The sequence below is a fragment of the Cherax quadricarinatus genome, chromosome 37 (genome assembly GCF_038502225.1).
Source record: "Cherax quadricarinatus isolate ZL_2023a chromosome 37, ASM3850222v1, whole genome shotgun sequence".
NCBI classification, from domain to species: domain Eukaryota; kingdom Metazoa; phylum Arthropoda; class Malacostraca; order Decapoda; family Parastacidae; genus Cherax; species Cherax quadricarinatus.
In genome coordinates, this window is record NC_091328.1 from 5,471,884 (window position 1) to 5,498,172 (window position 26,289).

At 38.0% G+C, this 26,289-nt stretch overlaps 1 protein-coding gene across 3 annotated transcripts in view; it reads right to left on the reverse strand.

Annotated features, from left to right (window-relative positions):
* The window catches only part of LOC128701865 (ubiquitin-protein ligase E3B), a 67,576-nt gene that overhangs the window by 15,662 nt on the left and 25,625 nt on the right, over nucleotides 1-26,289 (reverse strand). For all 3 annotated transcript variants that reach the window (XM_053795829.2, XM_053795821.2, XM_053795838.2), the window contains exons 8-14: nucleotides 20,734-20,952; nucleotides 19,856-20,141; nucleotides 19,298-19,469; nucleotides 17,091-17,187; nucleotides 12,333-12,527; nucleotides 9,989-10,134; nucleotides 2,966-3,102 (exon numbers count right to left, since the gene is read on the reverse strand). In XM_053795829.2, the coding sequence (XP_053651804.1) occupies nucleotides 2,966-3,102; nucleotides 9,989-10,134; nucleotides 12,333-12,527; nucleotides 17,091-17,187; nucleotides 19,298-19,469; nucleotides 19,856-20,141; nucleotides 20,734-20,952 (1,252 nt within the window). The remainder of the gene's footprint in view (nucleotides 1-2,965; nucleotides 3,103-9,988; nucleotides 10,135-12,332; nucleotides 12,528-17,090; nucleotides 17,188-19,297; nucleotides 19,470-19,855; nucleotides 20,142-20,733; nucleotides 20,953-26,289) is intronic.

Genomic DNA, 26,289 nt, shown 5'->3' on the forward strand with positions numbered 1-26,289 from the left:
GATTCTTACTTCACCTTGTAATATTTTATCTACTAGGCGGACAATTGTATGTATGCTATACCTCTTTCTAATTAACCAGGTAAAGATGAACCTGAAAAACACATGCTTTGTAATTCACACGATTTGATTATATAGTGTTTTACAGAAGGCCTTTAAGTAGATAGCTTGTATTATTCATGTTCTTTCTTGATGCCAACTCTTTTGCTGGGTGACCAACCCCTAAACCAAAAAATAACCATAGAATTTCATTCAAAATGTACTTTTTTTTTTTTAATACGTCGGCTGTTTCCCACTGAGGCCGGGTGACCCAAAAAGAAAGAAAAAACTGTCATCATCATTCAACACTTTCACCATCATTCAAACATAATGACTGCATTTGCAGAGGTGCTCAGATACGACAGCTGAGACGTCCCTCCAAATTGCCAATACGTATTCCAAAACCCTCCTTTAAAGTGTAGGCATTGTACTTCCCATTTGAAAGACTCAAGTCCAGCTAACTGGTTTCCCTGAATCCCTTCACAAAATATTACCCTGCTCACACTCCAACAGCTCGTCAGGTCCCAAAAACAACTCATCTCCATTCACTCCTATCCAATACGCTCACGCATGCTTGCTGGAAGTTCAAGCCCCTCGCTCACAAAACTTCCTTTACCCTCTCCCTCCAACCTTTTTGGGGATGACCCCTACCCTGCCTTCCTTCCCAACAGATTTATACACTCTCCAAGTTATTCTACTTTGTTCCATTCTCTCTAAATGACCAAACCCCCTCAACAGCCCTTCTTTGGCCCACTGAATAATACAGTGGACCCCTGCATAGCGAACGCCTTGCATAGCGAACAATCCGCATAGCGAACGCTTTGTTCGCTGAAATTTTGCCCCGCATAGTAGACAAAAACCCGCTCAGCGAACTTCGTCCGAGACGCGTCCAATGTGGGCCCTCAGCCAGCCTCACATGTGCCGCCCGTCCCATTGTTTACCAGCTAGCCTCCGCGGTAACATTCAAGCATACACTCGGAATATTTCGTATTATTACAGTGTTTTCGGTGCTGTTTCTGGAAAATAAGTGACCATGGGCCCCAAGAAAGCTTCTAGTGCCAACCCTGTGGTAAAAAGGGTGAGAATTAGTATGGAAATTAAGAAAGATTTTGAAGGGTTTGGGGCTAACCCTGAGAAGCCTATGCCAGTTGTGGAATCCATTGTGCCTACTTCAAAAATTAAGGAAATGTGTGCACAGTGGGTTGAACTGCAAACCTTTATGGATGAAAATCACCCTGACACAGCTGTTGCAAGCCGTGCTGGTGACTATTTCAATGACAATGTTATGGCCCATTTTAGGAAAGTCTTGAAGGAACGGGAGGTACAGAGCTCTATGGACAGATTTGTTGTGCGACAGAGGTCCAGTGACTCTCAAGCTGGTCCTAGTGGCATTAAAAGAAGAAGGAAAGTAACCCCAGAAAAGGACTTGCTACCTCAAGTCCTAATGGAAGGGGATTCCCCTTCTAAACAGTAAGAAGGTAATGCTCTCCCCTCCTCCCATCCCATCAATCATCACCAGATCTTCAATAAAAGTAAGTGTCATGTAATTGTGCATGCCTTTTTCAGTTTGTGTGTACTAAAATTAACATTTTTTTGTGGTAAAAAAATTTTTTTTCATACTTTTGGGTGCCTTGCACGGATTAATTTTATTTCCATTATTTCTTATGGGGAAAATTAATTCGCATAGCGAACATTTCGCATAACGACCAGCCCTCTTGCACGGATTAAGTTCGCTATGCGGGGGTCCACTGTACTTTTAGTAACTCCACACCCCCTCCTAATTTCCACACTATGAATTCTCTGCATAATATTTACATCACACATTGCCCTTAGACACAACATCTCCACTGCCTCCAACCACTTCCTAACTGCAGCATTTACAACCCATGCTTCACACCCATATAAGAATATTGGTACCACTATACTCACGTACATTCCCTTCTTTGCCTCCAAGGATAACAGTCTTTGTCTCAAAAGATACCTCAATGCACCACTCACTTTTTTTTCCTTCATCAATTCTTTGGTTAACCTCATCCTTCATAAACCCATCTGCTGACAAGTCAACTCCCAAATATCTGAAAACACACTTCTTCCAGGTTCTCTCTCTCCAATGTGATATCCAATTTTTCTTTATCTAAATCGTTTGATACCCTCATCACCTTACTCTTATCTATTGTTCACTTTCAACTTTCTACCTTAACACATCCTCCCAAATTCGTTCACTAACCTTTGCAATTTTTCTTTAGAATCCCCCAAAAGTACAGTATCATAATCAAATCATAACTGGGTCAACTCCCATTTTGTATTTGATTCCCCATAATTTAATCCCACCCCTCTCCGCAACACCCTAGCACTTGCTTCTTTTACTACCCCATCTATAAATATATTAAGCAACCATGTACTTCTTTTTTATGAATGTCAGTGCTAAGCAGATTAAGGCAATATTGAAAGGTATACGGGTCAGTGTGTAATTTCCTATTATCTGCAGCCTCAGGATTCAAGTCACCTCCAGGAACTTAACCCCATTATATTATGGGATTTAACTCTTATTAACAATCATGCCAAGGAATAACAGGGCTTCATAATTCTCTGTCAATAGAAAAAAGAACTCTTACCCACCAGAGAAAAATACTGGAAAAGTAATTTACTAAAAATAAAACTATGAAGGAGCTTCAATGCTTCTTCAAGAGTTAATATATCAGATACAACAACAGTGCATGACAAGGACTACTGTGGAACCAAGTTCACTATTTGGCTTAATTTGCTCATCCTAGGTTGAATCAAAATTATGTACTATTGCTGTATGCCTAAAACACTGGTAGAAATGCATGCCATCACCTGTAAAATACATATTTGTAATTACCTGAATATAGCTTTTTTTATTTTATTTATGTCTGACATCTGAAGTAAAAGTAATAAAGACAATCACCTTTAAAAACTCCATCCTGGTCTATTCCAGCTTCGTCTAATCCTTGCTCATTGATAAACCGCACCCGAATCATACCCTTTAGGGACCGAGGAGAAAGTGAAGCCAGTTGTCTATAGCCATCCTCAACAAGGCGACATCTGTGAAATAGCAAGAAACCTATAGAAAAAATGGAGCTTAAATTCATACATCACAAATTAAAGCAAACACTTCCATGTTATTAATTAAAAGCAGAACATTATTACTTTCTAAGATGACTGGTTAAATGATGCCTATGCCTTTAATAATATGCTTTTCTCAGACAAAAACACTCTCAGATGAACTATGTGCATACAGACAATATATATTTTTTGCAACAACCCTGTATTTAACAGCTAATTCATCCAAGTTTTCTGGGATCTGCACCTTCACTCTATATCCTCTTAAATTTCATTGTCACTCATTTCTCTGGTTATCCACCGAGTTGAACGATCTAACTATGCTCTTCTTTCATCTTCCAGTGACCTTTTCATTATATATAAATTGTACATAAAATTATAATATAAGAGTTTTATTCCTAATTCTTTATTCAGAAAATATTCACATCCAATTAGAAATAACAATAGAACTTTTACAACTATCTTCTTAAGAGGAAATTCTTTAATCAGACTACTCCCCATAATAGTGGTAACATTCTTGTTATATGGCCACTACAAGTACAGATACTTTGAATCACTTGTAAAGAGGGAATTAGATTCAAGTGTTAGATTAACTTACGAGTGCCACCCAAACTGTTCAAGCCTATCATAAAAAATCTATTTTCTGTCGTGAATTTAACTGTATAAATATGTAAAAAGGAGGTGTTGTGGGCGAGGGGTTTGGACTTCCAGCAAGCATGCGTGAGCGTGTTAGATAGGAGTGAATGGAGACAAATGGTATTTGGAACCTGACGATCTGTTGGAGTGTGAGCAGGGTAATATTTAGTGAAGGGATTCAGGGAAACCGGTTATTTTATATAACCGGACTTGAGTCCTGGAAATGGGAAGTACAATGCCTGCACTCTAAAGGAGGGGTTTGGGATACTGGCAGTTTGGAGAGATCTGTTGTGTGTTTTTATACGTATATACTTCTAAACTGTTGTATTCTGGGCACCTCTGCAAAAACAGTGATTGTGTGTGAGTTAGGTGAAAGTGTTGACTGATGATGAAAGTATTTTCTTTTTGGGGATTTTCTTTCTCTTTGGGTCACCCTGCCTCGGTGGGAGACAGCCGACTTGTTGGGAAAAAAAAAAATTATTTATTTATTTATTCATTTATTTATTTAATGTCTTTGCAAACAGTACATTGAGATTGTGTATATACAATAGTGGGTTGCAATGCAAAGAGAGCCTCTATTATGCCTTGGCATTATGGGCCAACTTAACATTATTGGCTTACATTCTACTTAACACTAAGGAGTAGTATATCATAGTTGTACAGCAGGAAAGTAGTTATTTCATAATTGTACAGTAGAATATTAATTATAAATGAATCAAAATTTGTATAATACAAAGATATACGTATTTATATTCTAAAATGCTTTTGTGTAAAACAATGATTCAATTATATTCCTGTCAACAATGGATAAAAGGTTCAATGTGATTGTTTCAGATATGATGTGGGAGTACATAGGTGAGTAAATATGTACTGAGTATTTAGCATTTAGTCTAGGGTAATTAAGTGGCTTTTGAGAAGAGTCTTAAATTAATTTTCAGACTGGGTTACTTTAATATCTTCTGGTAATGAATTCCATATTTTGGGGCCCTTTATGTGCATACAGTTTTTACACAGTGTGATATGGACACGAGGTATATCAAAAAGAGATCTGTGTCTTGTGTTGTGGTCATGTGTCCTGTTTAGGTTGGTGAGGAAAAGTTTGAGTGGGGGGTTTATATTTGCGTGTATTGTTCTGTGTATGTAGTAGGCACACGAATAAGTATGGATGTTCTTAATGGTAAGCAGATTCAGACTTTTGAAAATTGGTGGAGTATGCTTGTGGGATTGGGAATTTGTTATCATTCTTACTGCTGCCTTTTGCTGGGTTATTAGGGGTTTTAGGTGATTTGATGTTGTTGATAAGGGTATATGAGTGAATGGTACAGTGCCAGGAGAGATGATTGTGGAACGTAGTACTTTATCTTTGATAGTATGCCTACAGTCTTGGAGATTTTCTTGGTGATTTGTTGTATGCGTGTTCGGAACTTAAGGCTACTGTCAAGGTGGATACCTAGGAATTTTTCCTCTGAGAGTCTTGTGACTGATGATCCATTTAGTGTAATGTTAATTGGATCATTTGCAGCTTTGTTTCCAAACTGAATGAAATAGGTTTTATCAGTGTTCAGGGTAAGTTTGTTAGTCATCATCCAGGCAGATATTTTCTGTAATTCAGCAATGACTGTGTTTGCTAGTATGACTGCGTTTGGGTGGGAAAATACATATGTGGTGTCATCTGCAAATAATATGGGTTTGAGTAGCTGTGATGCATTCGGTAGATCATTGATGTAGATGAAAAAGAGGAGTGGTCCAAGGACGCTTCCTTGTGGGTCTCCTACTGTGATTGGTTGGGTGGAGGAGTTTGCATCATTTGCATACACATATTGAGTTCTGTTACTAAGATTTGACTTTAGGTAGTTGAGGGAGTGGCCTCTGATACCATAGTGCATTAATTTGGAGTACAGTAGTACATGGTCGACTGTATCGAAAGCTTTACGTAAATCAATTAATATGCCCAGCGGGACTTTTCTTTTCAAGTGTGGTATATATTAGTTCTAGCATGTGTATGATAGCGTCATTTGTGCTTTTATTATTCCTGAATCCAAACTGACAAGGGTTTAATATGCTGTGTGAAACGAGGTAGGAACAGATCCGTCTATGAATTAATTTTTCAAAGATTTTAGAGAGCAGTGGTAAGTTAGATATTGGTCTATAGTTATTCAAGTCAGCTTGGTCACCTCCTTTATGGATCGGAGTGACCCCTGCTATTTTGACGATTGTTGGGAAGGTAGATGATTCAATGGATTTGTTAAAGAGCGTTGCAATAATTGGTGACAATATTTGAGAAGCTTTTTTGTACATAAAAGCAGGCAAGTTGTTTATGTCTCCTGCCTTGTTTTTAAGGGTGTTTATGATGAGCATAACTTCAGTGGGGTTGGTTGGAGCTAAGAATAGCGTATTTGGGTAGGTTCTATGAGGTAGTCTGATGGGCAGGCGTTTGCGCTTGGTATTTTGTTTGCTAGATTTTTTCCTATGGTGGAGAAGAAAACACTAAGTCTGTTTGCTGTTTCGGTTGGAGTGAGTAGGGGTTCGTCTGATTTTGTTAGTTTGATTGCTTGGTTTTTGGATAACTTTTTAGTTCCAAGAATTTCAGATAGAGTTTTCCAGATTTTTTTCATATCACCTTTGATGTCATGTAATCTATTTTCATAATACAATTTTTTTGACCTTCTTATCAGGCTGGTAAGCGCTGATGAGTAATTTCTGTTTTTCATATTTGTGCTTTGTGTTAATGGATTTGAGGATGCTTGGTGTTAGCCAGGGATTATTCAATGTCTTTGCTGTGATCTGTTTAGTTTTTCTGGGGCAATGTCTGTTATAGAGGCATTGGGCTTTTTTTAGAAAATTATTTATACATTCATTCATATCTGTATATGTTTCAAGCTCATTTTGCCAATCGATGTTATTCATAGCTGCTATAAAGTTGTTAACTGCTGTCTCGTTATGTAGTCTGAAGGTTACTTTAGTAATGTCTTGTGGTAGTTTGCCCAGATTAGTTATGAAAAAGGTTGGGTAGTGGTCTGTAGTGTTGTCTATGATTATGCCTGATTTTAAAGGGGATATGGTGTTTGTCCAGATGTGGTTTATTAAGGAGATGCTTGTCTCAGAGATTCTTGTAGGTTTAGATATTGCTGGTAGCAACAGGCAGTTACTCATTGTGTTTGTGAATTCAGTTACTTGTGGGTCTTGGTCGTGTAGTATGTTTATGTTGAAATCACCTGTTAGTAGTAGGTGGTCTTCATTCATGTGTGCATCAGTAATCATGTTTCCTAGTTTTTCACTAAAGTGAAAAATGTTTGACTGTGGTACTCTGTACTCTGTAAAAGAGGTTTTGTGTGCAAGGGGCTTGGACATGCAGCAGATATGTGTGAGCATGTTAGATAAGAGTGAATGGAGACTGGTTTTTGAGACCTGACGAGTTGTTGGAGTGTGAGCAGGGTAACATTTAATGAAGGGGTTCAGGAAAACCAGTTAGCCGGACTCAAGTCCTGGAAATGGGAAGTACAATGCCTGCACTTTAAAGGAGGGGTTTGGGATGTTGGCTGTTTGGAGTGACATATGAACTGTCGTATCTGGGTGTCTCTGCAAAGACGGTGATTAAGTGTGAATGATAGTGAAAGTGTTTTTATTCTTTTTTGGGTCACTCTGCCTTGGTGGGAGATGGAAGAAGTGCTGGAAAAAAAAAAAATATATGCTTTTTTTTTTTTTTTCAACAAGTTGGCCGTCTCCCACCGAGGCAGGGTGACCCAAAAAAGAAAGAAAATCCCCAAAAAGAAAATACTTTCATCATCATTCAACACTTTCACCACACTCGCACATTATCACTGTTTTTGCAGAGGTGCTCAGAATACAACAGTCTAGAAGCATACACATATAAAGATACACAACATATCCCTCCAAACTGCCAATATCCCAAACCCATCCTTTAAAGTGCAGGCATTGTACTTCCCATTTCCAGGACTCAAGTCCGACTATATGAAAATATATGCATAAGTTGATAATGATTCTATATACTTATTTAAATTAGCATTAATATTTAATTTATTTGCAGGTAGTAGGTTGGTAGACAGCAACCACCAAGGGAGGTACTACCGTCCTGCCAAGTGAGTGTAAAACGGAATCCTGTAATTGTTTTACATGATGGTAGGATTGCTGGTGTCTTTTTTCTGTCTCATAAACATGAAAGATTTCAGGTACGTCTTGCTACTTCTACTTACGCTAGGTCACACTACACATACATGTACAAGCATATATATACACACCCCTCTGGGTTTTCTACTATTTTCTTTCTAGTTTTTGTTCTTGTTTATTTCCTCTTATCTCCATGGGTTAGTGGAACAGAATTCTTCCTCTGTAAGCCATGTGTGTTGTAAGAGGCGACTAAAATGCTGGGAGCAAGGGCCTAGTAACCCCTTCTCCTGTATAAATTACTAAATTTAAAAAGAGAAACTTTCGTTTTTCTTTTTGGGCGACCCTGCCTTGGTGGGATACGGCCAGTTTGTTGAAAAAAAAAAAAATTTTATGTACTGTATTTTGGACTAAACTTAAGTTTTAAGTATTCATGTTAATCATAAATATGCATGTATGTTTATTATGGTAGGATTGCTGGTGTCTTTTTCTGTTTCATAAACATGCAGGATAACTGGTATATCTTGCTACTTCTACTTACACTTAGGTCACATACACATGGTTTTTTTTTTTTATTATCACACCGGCCGATTCCCACCAAGGCAGGGTGGCCCGAAAAAGAAAAACTTTCACCATCATTCACTCCATCACTGTCTTGCCAGAAGGGTGCTTTACACTACAGTTTTTAAACTGCAACATTAACACCCCTCCTTCAGAGTGCAGGCACTGTACTTCCCATCTCCAGGACTCAAGTCCGGCCTGCCGGTTTCCCTGAATCCCTTCATAAATGTTACTTTGCTCACACTCCAACAGCACGTCAAGTATTAAAAACCATCTGTCTCCATTCACTCCTATCAAACACGCTCACGCATGCCTGCTGGAAGTCCAAGCCCCTCGCACACAAAACCTCCTTTACCCCCTCCCTCCAACCCTTCCTAGGCCGACCCCTACCCCGCCTTCCTTCCACTACAGACTGATACACTCTTGAAGTCATTCTGTTTCGCTCCATTCTCTCTACATGTCCGAACCACCTCAACAACCCTTCCTCAGCCCTCTGGACAACAGTTCTGGTAATCCCGCACCTCCTCCTAACTTCCAAACTACGAATTCTCTGCATTATATTCACACCACACATTGCCCTCAGACATGACATCTCCACTGCCTCCAGCCTTCTCCTCGCTGCAACATTCATCACCCACGCTTCACACCCATATAAGAGCGTTGGTAAAACTATACTCTCATACATTCCCCTCTTTGCCTCCAAGGACAAAGTTCTTTGTCTCCACAGACTCCTAAGTGCACCACTCACTCTTTTTCCCTCATCAATTCTATGATTCACCTCATCTTTCATAGACCCATCCGCTGACACGTCCACTCCCAAATATCTGAATACGTTCACCTCCTCCATACTCTCTCCCTCCAATCTGATATTCAATCTTTCATCACATGGTACATACATATATATATTTACACACCCATCTGGGTTTTCTTCTATTTTCTTACTAGTTCTTGCTCTTCTTTATTTCCACTTATCTCCATGGAAAATTGGTAAAGAATTCACCCTCAGTGAGCCATGCATGTTGTAAGAGGCGACTAAAATGCCAGGAGCTAGGGGCTAATAACCCCTTCTCCTGTATAAATTACTATATTTAAAAGGAAAAAAACTTTTGTTTTCCTTTTTAGCTCACCTTGCCTTGGTTGCATACAGCCAATTTGTTGGAAAAAAATCTTTACCTATATAAAGACAACAAATTTGTATTACTATGACTGTATCCACATTTAAGTCTTTTATTGGTGAGATTCTCACTGAAGGAACTGCAGAGTATACACCTATTACAGAACCCATTATTAAGAATGATGACAATAGTTTCAATCCACATACAAACTTATCACTTACGACCAAAAAAATACTGCACACAGTAGGATAGAGCTAGATGTTAAAAACTTACTCATTTGCACTGATTTACTTAGCATCTCAAATGATGCAGTGAAATTGCTGACAATAAAAAGTAAAGAAAAGAGAATTTAGTACAGTAAAGAATCCCTTAAAAGCAACAATCAAAAATTTCTCTTAAGAAATGTGTGCTTATTAAGTGCTTTGACTCACCTATGTATTGTGATGAGGGTGGAATGTGGTGTGGCACATGCAGCATCCGTTAGCCCTAACACTGCCTTCTCATTATTAACGTTCTTTCTGAATAACAAAACTCGCTCTGTGTGAGGGATGATGTGCGGCATTTTTTGCATGAGAACCTGCAAAGAAAAAAGTTAAATGTATCAAAATAATTCCAGCAAAAAAGTAATCCAACCAGCCATTAATAAATGAAATTTGTAATGTAATAAGTAAGTCTCACAAGAAGAAAAGAAGCTAAATGTGAATATATTATTTATCTGCCTCAACTGGTGAAAGTAAGTAAGATTGATTTTCAACTTGTTAATTTTGCAGCAATAACCAAGTACAGTATGGTCATTAACCCTTTCAGGGTCCAAGGCCCAAATCTGGAGTCACGCACCAGTGTCCAAGAATTTTCAAAAAAAAAATTTGTTATTTTTTCTTATGAAATTGTAGAGAATCTTTTTGTGAAGGTAATAAAACAAAAAGTACGAAATTTGGTGGAAAATTTACGAAATTATGCTCTCGCGAATTTTGATGTGTCAGCGACATTTACGAATCGGCGATTTTGCCGACTTTGACTCCCATTTTAGGCCAATTACATTATTCCAATCAACCAAATTCTTAGCTATTTTACTAGTATTACTTCTATTCTATTGATTGAGCACAAGAAATCGCCAAGTCAACTGTTTCAACTACAAAATAAAGTGATCGGAAATTGTTAATTTGGCCAATTTAACACAAAGTTCAAAATATTCCAATTTCAAAATAGGGTCCAGAATAAACAATGTAGGCATTCCTGGCACTAAACTAACGTTTCCTCTGTTCATTAGTTATGTTTTGAGGCTTTACAAATAAATTCCATTTTGATTTTTTATTCACATAATGAATTTTTATTCACACCAAAAAATAGAAGATTTACTGTTATGCAATACTGTAATAATTGTATAAATATCATCACCATATTTGTGAATGTATATTAGACCCACCAGCTGACGTGTATTAGACGTGTGAGGTCGTTTGTTTACTCTTGAATATCAGCAAAAATTTAACATTTCCGCTACTTTGAGCTCAGTTTCAAGCCATTTCCAGTGCTAAAACCAATCAAAATCATCTCTATTTCTGTAATATGTCTTCCATTCTATCAAATGAGACCAAGAAATCGCAAATACAACTATAAAAAACATACGAAAAAACACTGCAAAGTTGCTGTTTTAATGGAAAAATCATGATTTAAGTTTTTTTCTCTCATTATACACAGTGTGCTGCAGGATCTGTTTTATGTGGTGCACACATACCACATAGATGTATTCTCTCATATCTAGGCCCAAATGTACCACTCACAGTTTATCAGAGTGAGCTGAGCTCATGGCGTAGATCTACGGTTTGGACCCTGAACGTAAAGCCGTAGATCTATGGGACAGACCCTGAAAGGGTTAAAGACTATAGTTGTATGTGTGCCAGCTGCCCAGCTACTGAAAGCATTTGTGGCTGGGATTCAATAAACTACTAGAGAACAACAACCACTGACAGATATACAAATATATTTGTAATTTATGAGTAACTATGCACTTTTGATCCAATTATGTGCCTTTTTCTGCAGTCCTGGCTTCATTTGTTTAGGATCCATCTACATTACTGAATTCTACTTCATCTTTGAACTGTGACCAAAGCCCCATTCATTACCTACCACTGACATACATACATACGTGCATGCATGTGCACGTGCGTGTGTGTTTTTACTGTAAAAAAAAAATTGTAGAAAAATTAGCCTGTCTGAGTACTCTGACTTTAAAATAACCATGACACATGCTATGTAATACATTATTAATAAATACACAATATTTTGCTTTACCTCAATTTTCTTTTTTTTTTACAAACTGGCCAGCTCCCAGTGAGGTAGGGTAACCCAAAAAAACAAGAAACACTTTCACCATCATTAACTCTATCACTGTCTTGCCAGAGGTTCAGGTGAAAATATATGCATACAGAGTAGAACAGATATGATACATCTAGAAAGCATGCAAACATCAAATTAGGAATTGACACAGTTGCTATAATACTTCTTGTTAAGCGTTAAACAAATGTGGGTCATTCAGTGCAAGACACGGTGAAGGCTTGATCCTCTGTCTGCTGAGAACAAGACAGACATGCTTACTATTTGTACTCATTTATATACTGTATTAATACTATCTACTGCATTAATACTATTTAGATGTATCCTGATCAACTAGCTAGAATGCAGAGCAACAATCATACCAGAATTTTTTTTTTTAAATTAACTGGAAAACCAAAAGTCATGACAAATTGTTGTTTTTAAGAACAGCAAAATTCCTACCTGTGCAGATCTCTTGCCATGCTCCAGATCAGCCATGAATGCAGATACGCGCACCTCCTTAATAAGCCAGTGTGTGTCAGGTACATAGCTTCTGCGAGAGTTTCTTTTATATAAGAGCATGAGGAGTGTGTGTGCAGAGACAAAGAGGGCACTATTCTGGACATTGCGAACATCAACCAATCCATTGTTAATTATCTGCAAGAGATACTGTGATTAATCTTATACATATTATTAAAATACAGTATTATTAAATAAAGCAGATTAGAGTCCAGGCTACCGCTAAGAGTAAATATTGCTGTAAATTGAAACAAAGCCTTTTTTCACTTTCAAATGCATATATAAAAGCCTGATAACATGTTTACACCATCATATATGTGAGCAATAGAGCTAGGCCTAAAAAATGCATATACAATACACACATTACTTACCTTAAAATATTTCTGTCCTTAGCTTATAGGGAGTTGTGAATATATTTATTGTAAAAAGTCCGAATAAATGAAGAATGGGTATAACTGAAAACTGCTGCACTAGCAAAATGCTGTAAACTGAAGTGCTGTAAAGTGGGGCCCTCCTGTGCTGCCTAATAATCTAACTACAGATACCTATCTACCTCACATTATTTATTTTAATTTGGACACTGGTGAAGCTTTAAATTTCAGATGTCATAATAGTGAAAGGGTTAACGGATGTGCTGTTGGAGTGTGAGCAAGGTAACTTGTATTAAGGGATTCAGGAAAATGAATTAGCCAGACTTGAGCACTCTGAAGGAGGGGTGGGGATGTCACAGCTGGAGAGAGGTCTGAATTGTGGTGTCAGGAAACTTCTAGTAAAACAGTGGTTGAGCACATGATGGAAAGTGTTTCCTTCTTTTTATCATCCCTGACAGAAGACTGACGTGGAGATAAAAAAAAAAAAAAAAAAAAAAAAAAAAAAAAAAAAAAAAAAAAAAGAGTATGCATATTCATACTCATATGCTAAAATTTATACAGTACAGTGGACCCCCGGTTAACGATTTTAATCCGTGCAAGAGGGGTAATTGTTATGCGAAATAATCGTTATGTGAATGAATTTTCCCCATAAGAAATAATGGAAATAAAATTAATCCGTGCAAGACACCCAAAAGTATGAAAAAAAAAATTTTACCACATGAAATATACATTTTCCCACACACAAAGAGAAGGATACATGCACAATAGTAGAGTAGTACATGCACAGTATATATTGTGCATGTACTAGTCTACTAAATGAAGAATAAATGACACTTACCTTTATTGAAGATGCAGCAATGACTGATGAGACACTGTGTCCTGGGAGTGCCTTTTCCTCCTGAGTACTGTAGGTCCTGTTTGGCATTTTCTTCCAGAACAGGCCTTATCACACTGTGTATGCCACTACGATTCTTAAATCTCTCAAACCAACCTTTGCTGGCTTTAAATTCACCAATATGAGCACTAGTTCCAGGCATTTTTCCCTGTTCACCTGGGTGTTAGTCGACTTGTGTGGGTTGCATCCTGGGAGACAAGATTAAGGACCCCAATGGAAATAAGTTAGACAGTCTTCGATGACACTGACTTTTTTGGGTTATCCTGGGTGGCAAATCCTCTGGGGTTAATTGTTTCTTGGTATTCTCAATAAGCCACACCAACAACGGTGCTACAGCAGCAGCAGCAGCTGACAGTGCAGCAGCAGCAGCAGCTGTACCACCAATAGTAGCGATGGTTGATTGGGGTTTATTATACAACCTGGCCAGCTCGGAGACATGCACTCCACTTTCATACTTATCAATGATCTTTTTCTTCATCTCTATTGTAATTCTCAAACTTATTGCTGTAGGGTTGGCACTAGAAGCTTTCTTGGGGCCCATGGTCACTTATTTTCCAGAAAAAGCACCGAAAACACTGTAATAATACGAAATATTCCGATTGTATGCTTGGATGTTACCGCGGAGGCTGGCTGGTAAACAATGCCACCGGCGGAACATGTGAGCGTGGCTCAGGCCGCACATTGGACGCGTCTCGGACGAAAATCGGTAAGCGGGTTTTTAAGCGGTATGCGAGGCAAAATTTTTGCAATTAAAGTAAGCGGTATGCGAAATAATCGCTATGTGATGCCATCGTTATGCGGGGGTCCACTGTATTTCAAATACAAACTGTGGTCCAGAATGATTGTAATTAAAATATTAAGAATTTACCTATAAAATTACAAATATAACCTGAAACTGACTGCACATGCCATGTGCAAGATACTAGCCAGCTTGCACCACTGCCTTACATAATTTTTTTCTTTAACCCTTGGACTGTTTCGGTCATATAAATACGTCTTATGAGCCACTATGTTTGATGTATATACGTATACTCATAAATTCTAGCGGCTTCAAATCAAGCAGGAGAAAGCTGGTAGGCCCACATGTGAGAGAATTGGTCTGTGTGCACCATATAAACAAAAATCCTGCAGCACGCAGTGCATAATGAGAAAAAAAAGCTACGACCGTTTTTTATAATTAAAATGGCAACTTTGTGGTCTATTTTCGTATAGTATTTATGGTTGTATTCTCGTTTTCTTGGTCTCACTTGATAGAATGGAAAACATATTATAGAAATAGAGGTGATTTTGATTGGTTTTACTATGAAAAGAACCTTGAAATGGAGCTCAAAGTAAGGGGAATGTTTGATTTTTGCCGATGTTCAAAAGTAAACAAATGATGTCATTGTCCAATAAATGTCCAAGTAGCCATTCTAATATGCAGTCATGAATGGGTTGACATTATTTATACAATTATTACAATATTGCAGTAGTCTGCATAACAGTAAATCTTCTATATTTTGTTTGAATAAAAATTCAAAATAGAAAGCAAGAGTAATATCAGATGGGCCTGGAGACATGACTGATGAACAAAGAAAATGCTATATTAGAGCCAGGAATGTCTGCATTGTTCATTCTGGGCCTATTTTGAAATTGTCATATTTTTTAATTTTCGTGAAATTGGCAAAATTGCAAATTTCTGGCCATGTTATTGGGTAATTGAAATCGGTAAATGGGCAGTTTCTTGTACTCAATCAATAGAAAAGATGGAGTTCTAAAGAAATAGCTATGAGTTTGGTCGACCGGAACAATGGAATTAGCCGAAAATAGGGCTCAAAGTGGGTGAAATCGCTGATTTGTAAATATCGCCGAGGTCGCTAACTTCTTGAGAACGTAATTCCGTCAGTTTTCCATCAAATTTCGTTCTTTTGGTGTCATTACCATCGGGAAAAGATTCTCTATCATTTCATAAGATTTTTTTTTTTCAAAAATTTTTCGACACCAGGAGACACCTCTAAGATTTGGGGTTGTGACAGTCAAGGGGTTAACACACCAGCCATCTCCCACCATGGTAGGGCATCTTGAAAAAGAAACACTTTCACTGTCACTCACTTCATCACTGTCTTGCCAGAGTTGCGCCAATACTACAGTTCAGTTATATGTGAGAAGGTGCCAATTTCAGTCAGAAATATCCTTTACAGCAAAAAATCAGAGAAATTTGAAGAAATGTCTTCACAAATACAAGAAGACAACTGGAATGGGATACACACTAAATACTGCAGTGTACTAAAAATGGGACAAGCACTGATCCTTTAACCCTTTCAGGGTCCAAGGCCAAAATCTGAAGTGGTGCCCCAGTGTCCAAGAATTTAAAAAAAAAAATTGTTATTTTTTCTTATGAAATGGTAGAGAATCTTTTTGTGAATGTAATAAAACAAAAAGTATGAAATTTGATGGAAAATTGACGAAATTATGCTCTCGTGAATTTTGATGTGTCAGCGACATTTACGAATCGGTGATTTTGCTGACTTTGACTCCCATTTTCGGCCAATTACATTATTCCAGTCGACCAAATTCTTAGCTATTTCACTAGTATTACTTCTATTCTATCAATTGAGCACAAGAAATCGCCAAGTCAACTGTTTCAACTACAAAATAAAGTGACCGGAAATTGGTAATTTGGCCAATTTAACACAGTTCAAAATATTAAAATTTCAAAATAGGGTCCAGAATAAACAATGTAGGCATTCCTGGCACTAAGCAAACATTTCCTCTGTTCATTAGTTATGTTTTGAGGCTTTACAAATAAATTCCATTTTGATTTTTTATTCACATAATGAATTTTTATTCACACCAAAAAATAGAAGATTTACTGTTATGCAATATTGTAATAATTGTATAAATATCATCACCACATTTGTGAATGTATATTAGACCCACAAGCTGGCGTGTATTAGACGTGTGAGGTCGTTTGTTTACTCTTGAACATCGGCAAAAATTTAACATTTCCGCCACTTTGAGCTCAGTTTCAAGCCATTTCCAGTGCTAAAACCAATCAAAATTATCTCTACTTCTGTAATATGTCTTCCATTCTATCAAATGAGACCAAGAAATCACAAATACAACTATAAAAAACATACGAAAAAATACTGCAAAGTCGCTGTTTTAATCGAAAATCACGGTCTCAGTTTTTTTCTCTCATTATACACAGTGTGCTGCAGGATTTGTTTTATGTGGTGCACACATACCACATAGATGTATTCTCTCATATCTAGGCCCAAATTTACCACTCACAGTTTATCAGAGTGAGCTGAGCTCATGACGTAGATCTACGGTTTGGACCCTGAACGTAAAGCCGTAGATCTACTGGACGGACCCAGAAAGGTTTAACAACAAAAACCTGCAAGGACCAACAGGATACTAAGATCAATGTATCATATACAAAAATTAATATACCTTGTAAGTGAAGTTGTTAAGAAATGATGCCATAGTTGAGTAGTCAGCAAGAGTGAAAGGCTTTTGTTGTTCGTACATCTCTAAATCATCCAGAACCCTGAAAATGTAACATGTATAAATATAGCATTTATTATGCTTTTTTTTTTTGTCTATTAACCACATACCATTCCATTGGTGATGAAAATCCCTTGTCTGTATTCTATTGGGTAAGTGATATCCTGTCAAGGCTATTTTTTTTTATCCCTAACCTAGTACAGATTTCTTTTTATTAATTAATATGAATGTAGTGTACAGTACAGCATTTCATTATGAACATTGTGAAAATGAAGACATACATGAGCCAGCTTTTATTGACTTAGTTCAATTGATGCATTGAGTATTAATTTATTGTGAAAACATGTTTGGAATAGGACCCAGGTGAAAAAATGAAAAACTTCTGGTGGGGTTATGACTTTGATAAAAGTGCAGACTAAAACAGAGATGTGATAATGGTCAGAACATTTTGTTACCATTCAGTTTTTCAAAGTGCTTACATCAACCCTCACGTAAGTTCCTCCAGCATCCTCATGTGAAGTGATCCTGAAATAATGTAGTTAACTAAATCTACCATCACATTATGTACACTTTAGTGTGTGTATATGTATATATATGTTAAGGTATGGATTAAAAGTATCCTTGATATTAATGTCTGGGTGAAACGTGGCCTCAATGATAGTCTTGCATTAACAGGCTTTAAACCTAGTAAACTAAGATGCCAAGTGCCCCACTTATTACACCCACAGTGCTATGCTCCAACTACACAGGACAAACTCTTTCAACATTATTAACTGTATCATACTTTTTCAGTATATGAGCTATTGGAGTGTAAGCAGGGTAATATTTAGTGAAGGGATTCAAGGAAACCAGTTATTATAGATTTAGCCAGACTTGAGTCCTGGAAATGGGAAGTACAATGCCTGAACTTTAAATTTAGGAGGGATCTAGGATACTGACAGTTTGGAGGGACTTCTAAACTGTCACATCTCATTGCCTCTGCAAAGACAGTGATTATGTATGAGTGAGGTGAAAGTGTTGAATGATGATGAAAGTATTTTCTTTTTGGGGATTTTCTTTCTTTTTGGGTCACCCTGCCTCAGTGGGAGATGGCCGATTTGTTGAAAAAAAAAATTATAGTTTATTTTAATTTTCAACAAAATTCACCAATGCTGGGTGTAGTAGATACCAGGTAGTATTTATTACTGTGTATGTACAGTATCCATGAATAGCTTAAATCAAAACTGTTTTATACTGGGTATAATAATAAAATATATACAGTAATCATCATGTAAAATATATACTAATCATCATACAGTTAAAGAGAAGGCTCATTATCAATTACTATTTTGAACATAAAATACTGAAATGTGTGTATGTTAGTCACCTAGCCTAGTATTTCATAGGATTACCCTTCTTGATGCTCTCCTTAAATCTCATAAGCACTGATAAAGCTAAAGTATGGAGGATAGAAGAGTCAGTACCCTCCCACAGCTGCTTTAATGGCACTTGAGTGTTTGGGAATAGTGGACACATCCATGCCATGAAGCTGACACTCAATTAGGTTCCACATGTTCGCTATCTGATTTATGTCTGGTGAATTATAAGGCTAGTCATTAAAGACTGAAATTTCACAATCATTAGGCAACTGTGTCTTTGGCAGTATGGCAAGGGGCACAGCTTTACATACAAAAGTTGCCCTAGCACTTCTCAAAACTGTCAGCAAATAGTCTGCTAAAGGTGTACTTGTGCCCATGCATATTTAGTACACCTACTGTACATATAATAATGTAATAACCAACATGGAACACTTTCAACCCCAATCAACTTACAGTACCTAGGTCAATATACTTTCACATAACGCATATAAAAAAAATAAGTTTCAATAATTTTTTTTAGGATAATTTAGATACAGGAAACCCTATGGTCTCTTCTTATTAAAAAAGTAATGAAAGAGCTTAAATAAGCACTTTATTTTTTTCCATGAAAAAAATTAGAGGTATTAGGAATCAACCAACTGAGAAACCACATGATGCAACAAAGAAGCTAAACTCAATATAATCAGTCAAATACTGTATGCATTTCTGTATGCTTCAAATACACAAGAACACTAAAGAAATAAAAGAAATACTAAGAAAGAGCAAATCTGAAATGAAAAACATTACGAAACTTACGTAACAAGATGAGTGGTTGCATCACAGAAAAGGATGAGTAAGTGGAATTCAGGTGCTGTAGCTTTTGTTGACACTGAAAGCAGGTCTAAGTAATTCTTGATTCCACAGGATGGACCAAGTGACAGCAGGATATGCCAGAGTTGAGGCACCATATCACTCTTGTAGCATAAACCTAGAAATCAAGTTCAAACATTAACAGCCTAGAAATCAAGTTCAAACATTAACAGCCTAGAAATCAAGTTCAAACATTAACAGCCTAGAAATCATGTTCAAACATTAACAGTGTTTTGGATAGCAGAACAGAAGATTCAATAATGGTGAATTAGTGTAATACCTCTTATAAAAAAAAAAGATGTATTTGAACACAATGCTTTAGATCATGCAAAATAAACAATGTAAATTACAAGAAAACATGGCCAGATACACTAACTTTGTAACTTTGTTCTGCCCAATACAGATGTTCATGTTAACTACATGCGGCTTGAATTATGTTGCAAAAGTCTTTTGAATTCAGACTTAATTCAACGCAGAGGAAAGAAGACGTGTGAAATTACTTACCTGTAAGAATATCCATTCTTAGTTGAGATAGAGTTGTTATTGCTGTGTGGTACATAGAACACACTATGGCCACAGTGGACACTGTTGGGGAACCTAGTTTCCGACAACCTCCACCTCGTAGACCTCCACTTCTAAGGCCCCCTCCAGTAACAGTACAACTAAGTTTACGTTCCAGTACCTTCTTCAAGAGATTCGAAGGTGTAATGGAACCTGCATTGCTCAAGGAGGAGGTGGTTGAAGTTGCAGTAACTCCTGAATTGCTGTTGGAGTCATTTGACTGTGGTTCCTGATGGAAGGCACAGGTAATATTTAGTAAGTAAATGCCACTATATGTCGCTGGCAATAATCACTGAGCCACAAGTTATAGTTCCAAATTACTAAAAGACAACCATTTCTATATATTGTATTTGTCTATACAAGTACTTTACATGATTTCTATGCATCACGGTTTTCATAATGATAAACTGTGGAAATGATAACCATTGTTCATTAAGCCTTAAACTGTCCAAACGTAGCTCTACGTCTGCACGTGTAGTGCTCCAAACGTAGATATATTTTTTTTTAACATAAGAAACAATGTAAAATTGAACGTAGATCTATATGTTCGGAGCGCTACGCGTGCAAATGTAGATCTACGCTTGGACAGTTTAAGGGTTAAATAAGAATCACTCAGAGACATGTTCACCCACTTTTTTTTTAATTATTCTGTATCTCTACAGTTATACCCATTCATTCAATATGCATTTTCTGTTTTTGTAAAATTATGCACATTCAATCAGAATACGTACATACACCAATGTGTCAATATAATCATAATATTTTAGTATATCATTCATTATTGGTCACACCTCTCAGAAGAACGAATGAATATTACTAACCTGATCTGCCATAAGGTCAGAAAGACATGAAAACATAACTCTAATGATTGAGCCTGACCACAGGAGCTGCAGCTGTGACTTGACCAACGTTAAAGATTCATTGAGGTGCTGGTCAAGGGGTCGAGAGAACCAACCGAGTACAGGATGCCACTGTGTCAGGCTACTCTGCTTCGTGGTTACATATTCCCCACACTTCTCCAGGAGACGCTTCACTACAAACTAACAGAGAGAACTTGCTATTAATTATTATTATATGCATGGGAATAGTTTTAAAAATGCAGTATTAGAATGTGGGGCAGAAGTTTGTGGTTATAGGAGGGTGGGTGCAGGAGGAAAGAGGAGTGATTGGTGGAATGATGAAGTAAAGGGTGTGATAAAAGAGAAAAAGTTAGCTTATGAGAGGTTTTTACAAAGCAGAAGCATTATAAGAAGAGTAGAGTATATGGAGAGTAAAAGAAAGGTAAAGACAGTGGTGAGAGAGTGCAAAAGGAGAGCAGATGATAGAGTGGGAGACGCACTGTCAAGAAATTTTAATGAAAAAAGGAAAAAATTTTGAAGTGAGTTAAACAAGTTAAGAAAGCCTAGAGAACGAATGGATTTGCCAGTTAAAAACAGAGTAGGGGAGTTAGTAGATGGGGAGATGGAAGTTTTGGGTAGATGGCGAGAATATTTTGAGGAACTTTTAAATGTCGATGAAGAAAGGGAAGCGGTAATTTCATGCACTGGTCAGGGAAGTATACCATCTTTTAGGAGTGAAGAAGAACAGGATGTGAGTGTAGGGGAGGAGTGTGAGGCATTACGTAAAATGAAAGGGGGTAAAGCAGCTGGAACTAACGGGATCATGACAGAAATGTTAAAAGCAGGGGGCAGATATAGTGTTGGAGTGGTTGGTTATTATTTTTTTTTTATTATCACACTGGCCGATTCCCACCAAGGCAGGGTGGCCCGAAAAAGAAAAACTTTCACCATCATTCACTCCATCACTGTCTTGCCAGAAGGGTGCTTTACACTACAGTTTTTAAACTGCAACATTAACACCCCTCCTTCAGAGTGCAGGCACTGTACTTCCCATCTCCAGGACTCAAGTCCGGCCTGCCGGTTTCCCTGAACCCCTTCATAAATGTTACTTTGCTCACACTCCAACAGCACGTCAAGTATTAAAAACCATTTGTCTCCATTCACTCCTATCAAACACGCTCACGCATGCCTGCTGGAAGTCCAAGCCCCTCGCACACAAAACCTCCTTTACCCCCTCCCTCCAACCTTTCCTAGGCCAACCCCTACCCCGCCTTCCTTCCACTACAGACTGATACACTCTTGAAGTTATTCTGTTTCGCTCTATTCTCTCCACATGTCCGAACCACCTCAACAACCCTTCCTCAGCCCTATGGACAACAGTTTTGGTAATCCCGCACCTCCTCCTAACTTCCAAACTACGAATTCTCTGCATTATATTCACACCACACATTGCTCTCAGATATGACATCTCCACTGCCTCCAGCCTTCTCCTCGCTGCAACATTCATCACCCATGCTTCACACCCATATAAGAGCGTTGGTAAAACTATACTCTCATACATTCCCCTCTTTGCCTCCAAGGACAAAGTTCTTTGTCTCCACAGACTCCCAAGTGCACCACTCACCCTTTTCCCCTCATCAATTCTATGATTCACCTCATCTTTCATAGACCCATCTGCTGACACGTCCACTCCCAAATACCTGAATACATTCACCTCCTCCATACTCTCTCCCTCCAATCTGATATCCAATCTTTCTTCACCTAATCTTTTTGTTATCCTCATAACCTTACTCTTTCCTGTATTCACTTTTAATTTTCTTCTTTTGCACTCCCTACCAAATTCATCCACCAATCTCTGCAACTTCTCTTCAGAATCTCCCAAGAGCAGTGTCATCAGCAAAGAGCAACTGAGACAACTCCCACTTTATGTGTGATTCTTTATCTTTTAACTCCACGCCTCTTGCCAAGACCCTCGCATTTACTTCTCTTACAACCCCATCTATAAATATATTAAACAACCACGGTGACATCACACATCCTTGTCTAAGGCCTACTTTTACTGGGAAATAATTTCCCTCTTTCCTACATACTCTAACTTGAGCCTCACTATCCTCGTAAAAACTCTTCACTGCTTTCAGTAACCTACCTCCTACACCATACACCTGCAACATCTGCCACATTGCCCCCCTATCCACCCTGTCATACGCCTTTTCCAAATCCATAAATGCCACAAAGACCTCTTTAGCCTTATCTAAATACTGTTCACTTATATGTTTCACTGTAAACACCTGGTCCACACACCCCCTACCTTTCCTAAAGCCTCCTTGTTCATCTGTTATCCTATTCTCCGTCTTACTCTTAATTCTTTCAATAATAACTCTACCATACACTTTGCCAGGTATACTCAACAGACTTATCCCCCTATAATTTTTGCACTCTCTTTTATCCCCTTTGCCTTTATACAAAGGAACTATACATGCTCTCTGCCAATCCCTAGGTACCTTACCCTCTTCCATACATTTATTAAATAATTGCACCAACCACTCCAAAACTATATCCCCACCGGCTTTTAACATTTCTATCTTTATCCCATCAATCCCGGCTGCCTTACCCCCTTTCATTTTACCTACTGCCTCACGAACTTCCCCCACACTCACAACTGGCTCTTCCTCACTCCTACAAGATGTTGTTTCTCCTTGCCCTATACACGAAATCACAGCTTCCCTATCTTCATCAACATTTAACAATTCCTCAAAATATTCCCTCCATCTTCCCAATACCTCTAACTCTCCATTTAATAACTCTCCTCTCCTATTTTTAACTGACAAATCCATTTGTTCTCTAGGCTTTCTTAACTTGTTAATCTCACTCCAAAACTTTTTCTTATTTTCAACAAAATTTGTTGATAACATCTCACCCACTCTCTCATTTGCTCTCTTTTTACATTGCTTCACCACTCTCTTAACCTCTCTCTTTTTCTCCATATACTCTTCCCTCCTTGCATCACTTCTACTTTGTAAAAACTTCTCATATGCTAACTTTTTCTCCCTTACTACTCTCTTCACATCATCATTCCACCAATCGCTCCTCTTCCCTCCCGCACCCACTTTCCTGTAACCACAAACTTCTGCTGAACACACTAACACTACATTTTTAAAACTACCCCATACCTCTTCGACCCCATTGCCTATGCTCTCATTAGCCCATCTATCCTCCAATAGCTGTTTATATCTTACCCTAACTGCCTCCTCTTTTAGTTTATAAACCTTCACCTCTCTCTTCCCTGATGCTTCTATTCTCCTTGTATCCCATCTACCTTTTACTCTCAGTGTAGCTACAACTAGAAAGTGATCTGATATATCTGTGGCCCCTCTATAAACATGTACATCCTGAAGTCTACTCAACAGTCTTTTATCTACCAATACATAATCCAACAAACTACTGTCATTTCGCCCTACATCATATCTTGTATACTTATTTATCCTCTTTTTCTTAAAATATGTATTACCTATAACTAAGCCCCTTTCTATACAAAGTTCAATCAAAGGGATCCCATTATCATTTACACCTGGCACCCCAAACTTACCTACCACACCCTCTCTAAAAGTTTCTCCTACTTTAGCATTCAGGTCCCCTACCACAATTACTCTCTCACTTGGTTCAAAGGCTCCTATACATTCACTTAACATCTCCCAAAACCTCTCTCTCTCCTCTGCATTCCTCTCTTCTCCAGGTGCATACACGCTTATTATGACCCACTTCTCGCATCCAACCTTTACTTTAATCCACATAATTCTTGAATTTACACATTCATATTCTCTTTTCTCCTTCCATAACTGATCATTCAACATTACTGCTACCCCTTCCTTTGCTCTAACTCTCTCAGATACTCCAGATTTAATCCCATTTATTTCCCCCCACCGAAACTCCCTTACCCCCTTCAGCTTTGTTTCGCTTAGGGCCAGGACATCCAACTTCTTTTCATTCATAACATCAGCAATCATCTGTTTCTTGTCATCCGCACTACATCCACGCACATTTAAGCATCCCAGTTTTATAAAGTTTTTCTTCTTCTCTTTTTTAGTAAATGTCTACAGGAGAAGGGGTTACTAGCCCATTGCTCCCGGCATTTTAGTCGCCTCATACGACACGCATGGCTTACGGAGGAAAGATTCTTTTCCACTTCCCCATGGACAATAGAAGAAATAAAGAGGAACAAGAGCTATTTAGAGTGGTTGGTATTTTTGTTTAATAAATGTATGAAAGAGGGGAAGGTACCTAGGGATTGGCAGAGAGCATGTATAGTCCCTTTATATAAAGGGAAGGGGGACAAAAGAGATTGTAAAAATTATAGAGGAATAAGTTTACTGAGTATACCAGGAAAAGTGCTAAAATTGAAAGAATTAGAGGTAAGACAGAATGTAGGATGCGGATGAGCAAGGAGGTTTCAGAGTGGGTAGGGGATGTGTAGATCAAGTGTTTACATTGAAGCATATATGTGAACAGTATTTAGATAAAGGTAGGGAAGTTTTTATTGCATTTATGGATTTAGAAAAGGCATATGGTAGAGTGGATAGGGGAGCAATGTGGCAATGTTGAAAGTATATGGAACAGGTGGTAAGTTACTAAATGCTGTAAAGAGTTTTTATGAGGATAGTGAGGCTCAGGTTAGGGTGTGTAGAAGAGAGGGAGACTACTTCCCGGTAAAAGTAGGTCTTAGACAGGGATGTGTAATGTCACCATGGTTGTTTAATATATTTATAGATGGGGTTGTAAAAGAAGTAAATGCTAGGGTGTTCGGGAGAGGGGTGGGGTTAAATTATGGGGAATCAAATTCAAAATGGGAATTGACACAGTTACTTTTTGCTGATGATACTGTGCTTATGGGAGATTCTAAAGAAAAATTGCAAAGGTTAGTGGATGAGTTTGACAATGTGTGTAAAGGTAGAAAGTTGAAAGTGAACATAGAAAAGAGTAAGGTGATGAGGGTTTCAAATGATTTAGATAAAGAAAAATTGGATATCAAATTGGGGAGGAGGAGTATGGAAGAAGTGAATGTTTTCAGATACTTGGGAGGTGACGTGTCGGTGGATGGATTTATGAAGGATGAGGTTAATCATAGAATTGATGAGCGAAAAAAGGTGAGTGGTGCGTTGAGGTATATGTGGAGTCAAAAAACGTTATCTATGGAGGCAAATAATGGAATGTATGAAAGTATAGTAGTACCAACACTCTTATATGGATGTGAAGCTTGGGTGGTAAATGCAGCAGCGAGGAGACGGTTGGAGGCAGTGGAGATGTCCTGTCTAAGAGCAATGTGTGGTGTAAATATTATGCAGAAAATTCGGAGTGTGGAAATTAGGAGAAGGTGTGGAGTTAATAAAAGCATTAGTCAGAGGGCAGAAGAGGGGTTGTTGAGGTGGTTTGGTCATTTAGAGAAAATGGATCAAAGTAGAATGACATGGAAAGCATATAAATCTATAGGGGAAGGAAGGAGGGGTAGGGGTCGTCCTCGAAAGGGTTGGAAAGAGGGGGTAA